Raw genomic sequence first — 12,649 nt, 5'->3', positions numbered from 1 at the left:
ACCTACCGCGGCAAATCGCGGATCGGGTTGACGGGTTGCTGGGTCCTCTCCAGCCCCACCCAGCAACCAGTCAACCCGATCCACGATGTGCCAAACTCGAGCGCCAGGAAGACACCACACTGTGCGGCGATCCCGGTCTTTGTGACAGATCGCCCTGTCTGTCCCCCTAATAATTGAGTCCCCCACTACCAGTACCTGTCTGGCCTGCCCTGTACTCCTCCCTCCCTCCAAACTGGAGCAGACACCCCCCTGGCGGTCAGAGGCAGAGTCCTGCTGCAGCTCTGAAATGGCTTCCCACTCATCTGCCAATCGGGCAAACTTGTTGGGGTGTGCCAGATCAGGACTAGCCTCCCTGACACTTTTCCCCCTACCCAATTTTCTAACTGTAACCCAGCTAACTGCCTGACTGTCCTGCACCTCCATCCCACTATCCTCCCCCACCTCTACCCCCAGAGTACTTGCTCAGTGAGCAGGAGACTCCTCTCCAAGTTGTCAATGCGTCTCAGTGTTTCCAGTTGCTCCTCTAGATCCAGAATCTGGGCTTCCAAATGAACAAATCACACACATTTCGCACAATATGCACCCTGAAACTGCTGTTCATGGATTGCATACATTGTGCAAGATGTACACTGGACTGCCGTTCCCAAATTTAAGTAAAAAAAAACTGGAAAAAAAAAAAACAAAGGAAAAAAACATCATCAGGAAATGACCCATTGTTTTAATCAATTTTATAGTAAACAATTCTTAAAAGGAAACTAGCATCAGTCACCTGACTAACCTGAATATACAGGTAGCTAGAAACAGGGTCACCAACATTTAAGCTCAGCATGTCAGTTAAGGGGTCGAGTTATTGATATCAGGTGGCGGGGTTATCATCTGGAGTGGGCCAATAGAAAGAAAGCTGTGCACATACAGCAGCAGCAGCTTCCATCAAGTAACAAGATGAACATCTCCTAAACGGCTGCCCCAATTTTCACCAGATCTGAAGCTATTGAAACAAGGTCACCCGCACTTCTATATTCATACTGCTGTCAGTCTCCCTTTCAGAATTGGTGATTTTTTTTTTTTCTTCAATTTTAAATTTGGCTGACCATCTTTAAACCAATTCCAACAACTAGGTCTTAAAACTGTACACAATGGCCTGGATTTATCAGTCTGAGACAAAACGTTGTGTTCACACTACAGAAGTATCACTTTGCCTGTATGTTTTCATTATACATCCAAATAAAGATTCCTGTTCTATACAATATATATATATATATATATATATATATACACACACACACACACACACACACACTAGCTGAGTACCCAGCGTTGTCCGGTTTTTCCTTCCTAATCCTTGTTGGGGAGGAAAATAAACAAAGGAGGAAGCTTTTGACTTCATATCCCGTCCTCATATATTGTTGCCATATCCCGACCTCCTATCCCGTCCTGTAATATATGTGTACCAGTTATTGAAATATCTCCAGCCGTACGCAAGTTATGTGGGAACATACATTTCCCATTGAGTTGCATGGGACTTTAAACAAAAACCCCGACCCTCAGAAATGGGGGTAGTTAAGGGTTAAATTAACTATCCTATATTTTAAGTGGATATATAAGTAACATGTGACCAAGTATTATGGAAATATCTCCAGCCGTTTGGAAGTTATGCAGTAACATATATTTCCCATTGACTTGCATGGGACTTTAAACATAAACCCCACCCCTGGCAAATGGGGGTGGGTAAGGGTTAAATTACCTATCCTATGTTTGTTGTTGACATATAAGTAACATGTGTGCCAAGTTTCATGTTAATATCTTTAGCCGTTTTAAAGTTTTTGTGGAACATACACACATACATACACACATACATACACACATACATACACACACACATACACACACACATACACACACATTGGGGGAGATTTATCAAAACCTGTGCAGGGGAAGAGTGGTGCAGTTGCCCATAGCAACCAATCAGATTGCTTCTTTCATTTTCCACAGGCCTGTGGAAAATGAAAGAAGCAATCTGATTGGTTGCTATGGGCAACTACACCACTCTTCCTCTGCACAGGTTTTGATAAATCTCCCCCATTGAGTTTTATTTATAATATATATATATATATATATATATATATATATATATATATATATATATATATATATATATATATATATATATACGTACCGTATTTATCGGCGTATAACACGCACTTTTTAGGCTAAAATTTTTAGCCAAAAGTCTATGTGCGTGTTATACGCCGATACACCCCCAGGAAAGGCAGGAGGAGAGAGGCCGTCGCTGCCCGCTTCTCTCCCCCTGCCTTCCCTGGGGTCTAGAGCGCTGCTGCCGGCCCTTCTCACCCCCTGGCTATCGGCGCCGCTGCCAGTTCTGTCCCCCTGACTATCGGTACCGGCGCCGATAGCCAGGGGAAGAGAAGGGGCAGCGGCACCCATTGCCGGCGTCGCTGCCCCGTTGCCTCCCCCCATCCCCGGTGGCATAATTACCGTATATACTCGAGTATAAGCCGACCCGAGTATAAGCCGAGACCCCTAATTTCAACCCAAAATCCCAGGAAAAGTTATTGACTCGAGTATAAGCCTAGGGTGGGAAATACCTCATCCCCCCCTGTCATCATCCAGACCCGTCATTAACATCCTCATCATCCCCTTGTCATCATCCCACACATCCCCCCTTCATCATCCCCTTGTCATCATCCCACACATCCCCTTATCATCCCACACATCCCCCCTTCATCATCCCCTTGTCATCATCCCACACATCCCCTTATCATCCCACACATCCCCCCTTCATCATCCCCTTGTCATCATCCCACACATCCCCCCTTCATCATCCCCTTGTCATCATCCACACATCCCCTTATCATCCCACACATCCCCCCTTCATCATCCCCTTGTCATCATCCCACACATCCCCTTATCATCCCACACATCCCCCCTTCATCATCCCCTTGTCATCATCCCCTTGTCATCATCCCACACATCCCCCCTTCATCATCCCCTTGTCATCATCCCACACATCCCCTTATCCCACACATCCCCCCTTCATCATCCCCTTGTCATCATCCCACACATCCCCTTATCCCACACATCCCCCCTTCATCATCCCCTTGTCATCATCCCACACATCCCCCCTTCATCATCCCCTTGTCATCATCCCACACATCCCCTTATCATCCCACACATCCCCCCTTCATCATCCCCTTGTAATCATCCCACACCCCCCCCTTCATCATCCCCACCCCCCTTCATCATCCCCACACCCCCCCCCCCCCCCTTCATCATCCTCTTCTCATCATTCGCCCTCAGTGGTCTTCAACCTGCGGACCTCCAGAGGTTTCAAAACTACAACTCCCAGCAAGCCCGGGCAGCCATCGGCTGTCCGGGCTTGCTGGGAGTTGTAGTTTTGAAACCTCCGGAGGTCCGCAGGTTGAAGACCACTGCGGCCTTCAACATGCGGACCTCCAGAGGTTTCAAAACTACAACTCCCAGCAAGCCCGGGCAGCCATCGGCTGTCCGGGCTTGCTGGGAGTTGTAGTTTTGAAACCTCCGGAGGTCCGCAGGTTGAAGACCACTGCGGCCTTCAACATCATCCAGCCCCCTCTCACCCCCTTTAGTTCTGAGTACTCACCTCCGCTCGGCGCTGGTCCGGTCCTGCAGGGCTGTCCGGTAAGGAGGTGGTCCGGTGAGGAGGTGGTCCGGGCTGCTATCTTCACCGGGGGCGCCTCTTCTCCGCGCTTCCGGCCCGGAATAGTGCCGTTGCCTTGACAACGACGTATCTGCGTCGTTGTCAAGGCAACGTGACTATTCTGAGGCCGGGCCCGAAGCGCTTAGAAGAGGCCTCCCCGGTGAAGATAGCAGCCCGGACCACCTCCTCACCGGACCACCTCCTTACCGGACAGCCCTGCAGGACCGGACCAGCGCCGAGCGGAGGTGAGTACTCAGAACTAAAGGGGGTGAGAGGGGGCTGGATGATGTTGAAGGCCGCAGTGGTCTTCAACCTGCGGACCTCCGGAGGTTTCAAAACTACAACTCCCAGCAAGCCCGGACAGCCGATGGCTGCCCTGGCTTGCTGGGAGTTGTAGTTTTGAAACCTCTGGAAGTCCGCAGGTTGAAGACCACTGCGGGTGGGGGAGTTCACTCGAGTATAAGCCGAGGGGGGTGTTTTCAGCACGAAAAATCGTGCTGAAAAACTCGGCTTATACTCGAGTATATACGGTACCTGGGACGGGTCCGCGCTGCTCCAGGCCTCCGGCGTGCGTCCCCTTAGTCGTTGCTATGCGCTGCACGGCGCGGCGCATGACGTCAGTGCGCCGCGCCGTGCATAGCAACGACGCAGGGGACGCACGCCGGAGGCCTGGAGCAGCGCCGACCCGTCCCAGGTAATTATGCCACCGGGGATGGGGGGAGGCAACGGGGCAGCGGCGCCGGCAATGGGTGCCGCTGCCGCTTCTCTCCCCCTGGCTGTCGGCACCGATAGTCAGGGGGACAGAACGGGCAGCGGCGCCGATAGCCAGGGGGAGAGAAGGGCCGGCAGCAGCGCTCTAGACCCCAGGAAAGGCAGGGGGAGAGAAGCGGGCAGCGATGGCCTCTCTCCCCCTGCTTTTCCTGGGGGTGTATCGGGGTATACACGCGCACACACGCACCCTCATTTTACCATGGATATTTGGGTAAAAAAACTTTTTTTACCCAAATATCCTTGGTAAAATGAGGGTGCGTGTTATAGGCCGGTGCGTGGTATACCCCGATAAATACGGTATATATAGATAGATAGATATATATTTTTATATTACATTTCTGTATGGAGCAAAATTAAACGTACTGTGACAGATACTGTTAAACGGAGACAAAAATGCAGTGTAAACCCAAGTCTAAGTTTACTAAGATTCAAAGTCCTTTTCCATGTAAATTTTACAGTGTTTTCCCATTCCCCATCTCTGTGGTTGATGTTAAAAGGGGTACTCCGCTGGAAAACAGTTTTTTTTTTTTTTATCAAATGGTGCCAGAAAGTTGTAAATTGCTTCTATTTAAAAATCTTAATCCTACCCGTACTTATCAGCTGCTGTATGATCCACAGGAAGTTCTTTTCATTTTGAATTTCTTTACTGTCTGCCACAGCGCTCTCTGCTGACACCTCTGTCCATGTCAGGAACTGTCCAGAGCAGGAGAGGTTTGCTATGGGGGATTTGTTCCTGCTCTGGACAGTTCCTGACATGGACAGATTTGTCAGCAGAGAGCACTGTGGCCAGACAGAAAAGAAATTCAAAAAGAAAAGAACTTCCTCAGGAGCATACAGCAGCTGATAAGTACTGGAAGGATTAAGATTTTTTAAATAGAAGTAATTTACAAATCTGTTTAAATTTCTGGCACCAGTTGATTTAAAAAAAATAATAATTCCACCGGAGTACCCCTTTAACTATGTTTTAATGGATGGTATATAGAAGATTGGTGACCCCCTGTTAAAAAACAACTTTGTTCATTTGCAGGTGTGTGAAGTCCAGGCAATAAAATGTATGCTGTTTTATCGCCATCTAGTGGCTATTGTTGGAACACCAATTTTCTAAATCCAAACAAATCAGGTAAATGAAAGAGAAAATTATCTATTGGACACGAATGATAGTCTTCCAGGAGAATAAACAGGCTGAAATCACACATGCAATTTTTGCTGCACTTTTTTCACCGGAAAGGATACAAAAGTAAGTATCAGGGTTTCCTGTTCTGTCACAACCACTCCAGTATTTAGCTAAATAAAAAACTGCACCAAAATGTATATGGGTAAGAGCAGACTAAGCAATAGGAAACTATAGTGGTGTGAAGAAAAATGAAAGTAAGGAAAAAAAAAAACTATAGAACAATAAACACCACAACATTTTATCGTAATATTACAGATTCAGGATTTTCAGACACTTCTAGAAAACTATTTAAAAACACTGTAAGGGTACGTTCACAGGTACGCAGGTTTGATGCGCAGGATTTTCTGCTGCAGATTTCAATGTAAACTAAATGACTGAGCACAGCTTCTAATCTGCAGTTACAAATCTTGCGCATCAAATCTGAGCAGGATCCTGTATGTGTGAACGTACCCTAAAGGGCAAACAACCTGTATGAAAAGTGGCCAAAATAAAATAACATCCATAACCATTAAAGTAACATTCATTATCTTGTGACATTGACATTTGTTAACTGGAAGGATATACTGGACAGCCAATGGTGCAAGCAGGAAAAATGGGCAAGTGTAAGGATCTGAGTAATATTGACAAGGGTCAAAGTGTAATGGGTTGGCCACTGGGTCTGAGCATCTCTAAGCAGGTAGGTCCTGTGTTCCCTGTACAGAGTGCTTAGTACCTACCAATGATGCCTGATGAAGCAGATAATCTGTGAAACGCATTGCATGATGGGTGATTAAAGTTGTCTCTACCCTCCGAGTGTGTCCAGCGCCTCCTGATGTCCGCCACCTCCTTGGAGGCTCCTTGTGTTCTTTGTGCATCTATCTGAAGGTGGACCGGCTGCCGGCATACTTACACACAAGTTTTTTTTTTTCCATTTTTACACTTGGCGAGTGTAACAATCTGGGTGAGCATTGTAATTACCTCTGTTCACCCTGGTTTTTAGTGGTAATGCGCTAGGTAGCGCCCTCTCTATTCCTTTGATGTGAAACGTAGAGCAGCATTACTAAGAGTTCAAGGTTTTGACTTGGCCTCCGAATTCTTTAGATCTTAATCAAATTGAGCATCTGTGAGAGAAGTTGGAAACACAAGTGCGATCCATGGAGGTCTAAACTCACAACTTACAGGACTTAGGGCGTAACTCCGATACTGGTTTGGTGGCAGGATACCTGTTTAAGGCAAAGTTTCCACTTCGTTTTTCTGTGGCCCCAAAAAAAAAAACGCCACAGCATTTTCCTGTGTTTGCCGTGTTTTTTCGTGCTTTTTTTCTGGCATTTTTTGCCTTTGAGTGGAAATTTGTTGGGTACCCAAAGAAGAAAAAAAAAAAAAAAAAGAAGGATGCAGTAGTGATGGAAAAAAATGTAACAAAATTTATATTTTTTATAACAAAATGTTTTAATTAATTTTTATTTTTAAACAGGGATCAATTTATGTGGGTGGGCAGGGCACTAAAAATGTAGCCGACAATAATAAAAATGTAGTGTGTGTGTTTTTCACTTATTTTAAAATATTTTTTTTTGGTAGTACTACACACTGTTCCATGATGGGAGTAATAGTTCCTGTACAAATAGACAGATCGCCCCAGGTGTCACTCCTGCCACCTGATTTGATCGTCCATAATATAGCAGAGATGCAGAGTGTCTCTATACAGAGCTCGCATCTCTGCACTGTACTCAGGGCCTGCCAGTGATGTGAATAGAAATTCACATCACTCATTCATATTTTCCGATGGTGGCTGCCAATCACCGCTCTCAGCGGGAAATATGAATGATTGAGTTGCCGGCCGCAGTACAGAGCAGAGATGCGAGCGCAAGGAGAAAGTCGCTCCACATCTCAGGGATGAAGGATGATCGCAGCAGGTGTTAGGAGTGACACCCGCTGTTATCTGTCCTTAACTGCAGGTACTACTGCTCCCAACATGAAGCATACTCTTCATTAATAGACAGGTCGCATTAATAGACAGATGGCAGCAAGAGTCACTTCTGACACCTGTTGCGATCTGTCTATTAATGCAGGTACTACAGCTTCCAGCATGGAGAAGAGTGTGCTCCATGTTGGGAGCTGTAGTACATACAGTAAAGGAACGATCACAGCGGGTCTCACTCCTGGCACCCGCTGTGATCCTCCTGTATAATGTATAGATGTGTGCGCTCTTCTATAGTCCCCTACACCGACCTATATATACACATTCATATTTCCCACAGAGAGCTGCGATTAGCTGGAACCATCTGCCAAATCACAGCTCTCTGCGGGAAATATGAATAGGTGTCTATATACGGCAGTGCAGGAGACCGTAGAAGAGCGGCCGCATCTATAAATTAGACTGCATTTAAATCTCGTTTTTACATTACGGGTGCTGGATCTGGCTGGGGCAGGTACGTACCCCAGCCGGAGCAGCGCTGAACTCCATTCACTTTAATGAGCCGACCGGAGTCAAACGGTGACTCCGGTCGGCTCATTTTTGACCTGTGTTTGTGACCAGACCTAAAACCGTAGTGTACTACGGTTTTAGGTCCGGTCACAAAACTGGATACGGGTCAAAAATGAGGCGACCGGAGTCACCTTTTGACTCCGGTCGGCTCATTAAAGTGAATGGAGTTCAGCACTGGTCCGGCTAAGGTACGGAAAGCCCGGTTTGCCCCTCCCCCAGCTGGTTCTGTCACCCGTAGTGTAAAAACGGGATGTGAATACAGTCTTATACAGAAGGATCGCAACGGGTGTCAGAAGTGACACCTTTTGGCGATCTGCCAATTAGTACAGGTACTAATACTCCCATCATCCAACAGTGTATTCCATGCTGGGAGTAGTAGTACTGTCTAAAAAAAAATAAAAAAAAGTGAAAAACACACACACTACATTTTTATTATTGTCGGCTACATTTTTTTGTGCCCTGCCCGTACACATAAATTGATCCCTGTTTAAAATTTCATTATAAAAAAGATAAATTTAGTTAAATCCTATTTTTTTCATCACTCACTACTGTATTTTTTTTAGTGGTACCCTACAAAATTATATTAAAAAAGGTATCTCCATCATGTTTTTAGATTGCTAAAGTCAAAAAATGAATAAAAACCGCCTGCAAAAATGCCAAAAATGTCATTTTTCTTGGCATTTTTTTACTCCCATAGACTTCTATAGGAGAAAGACGCCAAAATTTCAGGAAAAATAATGCCATAGGCTCAACATGCTGCAACTTTGCAAAACCGCCAAGGAGCTAAAAAAAACTAAAAAAAAAAAAAAAAAGAGTGAAAAAAAACGTCAAACGAAAAAACACAAAGTAGAACAAGAATTTTGCGATTTCTCATTGATTTACAACTAACATCTGGCCGCAGGGTTTTTTGGCCGAAAAACGCCATGCGGCAGAATTGGCGTTTATCTTGGCGTTTTTCCCCAAAAAAAACAAGTGGAAACCTATCCTAAATCTCTTAGCAACTTTGTAGCCTGAAACTAAAGAGATCAGGACATGGATATACCGGAAGTCCAATAGACTTACACAGAGGGTGTACAGGCTCCATGCACAGGATCTGTAATATGTCTTGGCCTTGGTGTATAAGTCTAAATAACTGTAAAAGTAATAAGCTAACGTGTGTTTTGTCAGTGCATTGAGTTAAGCATTTATTACAAGTGTGTAAGACTGAAGCAAATAGAAATTGCTGTCCAATACTGACCATGGATCAGAGAGCCATTCAGCCACTGGATATAGTAGCTTTTAGGGAATGATAGGAGGATCTCATTGCTGATGATGGAAAAAGGAAGAAGCAACACAGCACCAGCTGAAACAGCCAGTGTGAATGTGCTCAGGAACAGCCTGGAAGTGAAACACAATGAATGGTTACAATGTGCTGGCAATGCTATGGTTCATAGAAACACACAGTCGCATTCCACTTCAATAGGTAACATCTCCAATCCAGAGGGTATTGTCTAATGTAACTACTCTACACTTAGAAGTCTAGATATAAAATGACTACATTCACCTAAAATATAACAACATAAGGCAGGAGTGCTCAAGTGTGGCCACAAGATGGACCCAGGGCCACTAGAGGCAGGGAGCGCAGCCTAACAAAAAGTATCCATGCCTTGCTTCATTGTGCCTATGCACTTGTTCTCTGTACTAACAGGCTGGTATGGACATCGCTGGAGCGGACAATGTGGCACTGACTGCAGGAATCACTTTACCAGCATCAATCAGCCCTTTCCTCATGGGACTGATAGAGAGCTCATTGGTTGTTTTAATAAGCTCTACCAATCACGGAAGTGCTGGGTTGTAAGTGAAACAACCAATGATCGCTCTGTTCAGCATCAAGATGGATGTGCTCATTGGTTAGTAAACTCCTGGGTAAGGGATATGCTGCATCTCAATGACATATCTGTCCAAATGTCCCCCCATTGCCACACTCTGCCCCCATGTGCCCAGCTGCCAGATAGTACCCCCAAGTTCCCTGTTGCAGTTCTCCTCCCTCCCATGCACTCACTGGGGAATTAGAGAGTCAGCAAAGGGCCTGTAGAGAAAAAGGAGGAAGGCCGAGGCAGCCTCTTCACTGATCTCCAGTCCTCTTACTGTCTCCTTCCTCCACAGTCCTCTTGCTGTCTCCTTCCTCCACAGTCCTCTTGCTGTCTCCTTCCTCCACAGTCCTCTTGCTGTCTCCTTCCTCCACAGTCCTCTTGCTGTCTCCTTCCTCCACAGTCCTCTTGCTGTCTCCTTCCTCCACAGTCCTCTTGCTGTCTCCTTCCTCCACAGTCCTCTTGCTGTCTCCTTCCTCCACAGTCCTCTTGCTGTCTCCTTCCTCCACAGTCCTCTTGCTGTCTCCTTCCTCCACAGTCCTCTTGCTGTCTCCTTCCTCCACAGTCCTCTTGCTGTCTCCTTCCTCCACAGTCCTCTTGCTGTCTCCTTCCTCCACAGTCCTCTTGCTGTCTCCTTCCTCCACAGTCCTCTTGCTGTCTCCTTCCTCCACAGTCCTCTTGCTGTCTCCTTCCTCCACAGTCCTCTTGCTGTCTCCTTCCTCCACAGTCCTCTTGCTGTCTCCTTCCTCCACAGTCCTCTTGCTGTCTCCTTCCTCCACAGTCCTCTTGCTGTCTCCTTCCTCCACAGTCCTCTTGCTGTCTCCTTCCTCCACAGTCCTCTTGCTGTCTCCTTCCTCCACAGTCCTCTTGCTGTCTCCTTCCTCCACAGTCCTCTTGCTGTCTCCTTCCTCCACAGTCCTCTTGCTGTCTCCTTCCTCCACAGTCCTCTTGCTGTCTCCTTCCTCCACAGTCCTCTTGCTGTCTCCTTCCTCCACAGTCCTCTTGCTGTCTCCTTCCTCCACAGTCCTCTTGCTGTCTCCTTCCTCCACAGTCCTCTTGCTGTCTCCTTCCTCCACAGTCCTCTTGCTGTCTCCTTCCTCCACAGTCCTCTTGCTGTCTCCTTCCTCCACAGTCCTCTTGCTGTCTCCTTCCTCCACAGTCCTCTTGCTGTCTCCTTCCTCCACAGTCCTCTTGCTGTCTCCTTCCTCCACAGTCCTCTTGCTGTCTCCTTCCTCCACAGTCCTCTTGCTGTCTCCTTCCTCCACAGTCCTCTTGCTGTCTCCTTCCTCCACAGTCCTCTTGCTGTCTCCTTCCTCCACAGTCCTCTTGCTGTCTCCTTCCTCCACAGTCCTCTTGCTGTCTCCTTCCTCCACAGTCCTCTTGCTGTCTCCTTCCTCCACAGTCCTCTTGCTGTCTCCTTCCTCCACAGTCCTCTTGCTGTCTCCTTCCTCCACAGTCCTCTTGCTGTCTCCTTCCTCCACAGTCCTCTTGCTGTCTCCTTCCTCCACAGTCCTCTTGCTGTCTCCTTCCTCCACAGTCCTCTTGCTGTCTCCTTCCTCCACAGTCCTCTTGCTGTCTCCTTCCTCCACAGTCCTCTTGCTGTCTCCTTCCTCCACAGTCCTCTTGCTGTCTCCTTCCTCCACAGTCCTCTTGCTGTCTCCTTCCTCCACAGTCCTCTTGCTGTCTCCTTCCTCCACAGTCCTCTTGCTGTCTCCTTCCTCCACAGTCCTCTTACTGTCTCCTTCCTCCACAGTCCTCTTACTGTCTCCTTCCTCCACAGTCCTCTTACTGTCTCCTTCCTCCACAGTCCTCTTACTGTCTCCTTCCTCCACAGTCCTCTTACTGTCTCCTTCCTCCACAGTCCTCTTGCTGTCTCCTTCCTCCACAGTCCTCTTACTGTCTCCTTCCTCCACAGTCCTCTTACTGTCTCCTTCCTCCACAGTCCTCTTACTGTCTCCTTCCTCCACAGTCCTCTTACTGTCTCCTTCCTCCAGTCCTCTTACTGTCTCCTTCCTCCACAGTCCTCTTACTGTCTCCTTCCTCCACAGTCCTCTTACTGTCTCCTTCCTCCACAGTCCTCTTAGACTATGTTCATACTCCACAATTTCAGCTTCAAGATGCAGAATTCCAGCCACATTGAAGGGGAGGCAGAATTCCGCATCTTTCTACATCAATGCAGAATTTATGCGGAACATAAAAGGCTATAAAACACATGCAGTTTATGCAGATTTTAATATGAAAATCTGCATAGTTGCATCTATGCCCAAGGCATGTAAATGTCGCTACAAAATAAGAATTCAAATGTTTACAGATATACCCTTAAGCCAAAACCCTAGAGAAACTAGTTGCATCATGACCTTACTATATAACTGTCTAACAGAAGTGACTGTGCATCTTTCCTCTCAATTCAGCTGGAATTTACAACCAAAAAGAAGAGCAAGACATTTTTGAAAAGTGTACATACGAGATTCGATTGACTGTGACGTCTTCATCCTCTTGTTCATCTGTAAGATAAAATGACATTTTAGCCCTCCCTATTCTGCCTGTAAACCAGTGTTTCCCAACCAGGGTGCCACCAGCTGTGGCAAAACTACAACTCCCAGCATACCCGGACAGCCTTTGTCTATCCGGGCATGCTTGGAGTTACAGTTGTGCAGCAGCTGGAGGCACCCTGGTTGGGAAACACTGCTGTA

General features: G+C 46.8%; 1 protein-coding gene across 4 annotated transcripts in view; it reads right to left on the bottom strand.

The window, feature by feature from the left end:
- LMBR1 (limb development membrane protein 1) overlaps positions 1-12,649 on the bottom strand; it is a 171,222-nt gene that overhangs the window by 115,544 nt on the left and 43,029 nt on the right. For all 4 annotated transcript variants that reach the window (XR_008843902.1, XM_056519572.1, XM_056519571.1 and 1 more), the window contains exons 3-4: positions 12,421-12,460; positions 9,344-9,483 (exon numbers count right to left, since the gene is read on the bottom strand). Coding sequence is in view for 3 of the 4 variants with exons in the window: in XM_056519572.1 (XP_056375547.1) it covers positions 9,344-9,483; positions 12,421-12,460 (180 nt within the window). In the remaining variant the exon portion in view is untranslated. The remainder of the gene's footprint in view (positions 1-9,343; positions 9,484-12,420; positions 12,461-12,649) is intronic.

This window comes from Hyla sarda, chromosome 5 (assembly GCF_029499605.1).
Source record: "Hyla sarda isolate aHylSar1 chromosome 5, aHylSar1.hap1, whole genome shotgun sequence".
NCBI lineage: Eukaryota > Metazoa > Chordata > Amphibia > Anura > Hylidae > Hyla > Hyla sarda.
The sequence above is the reverse complement of the archived record's forward strand: the minus strand, read 5'-3'. Positions and strand labels throughout refer to the sequence as shown.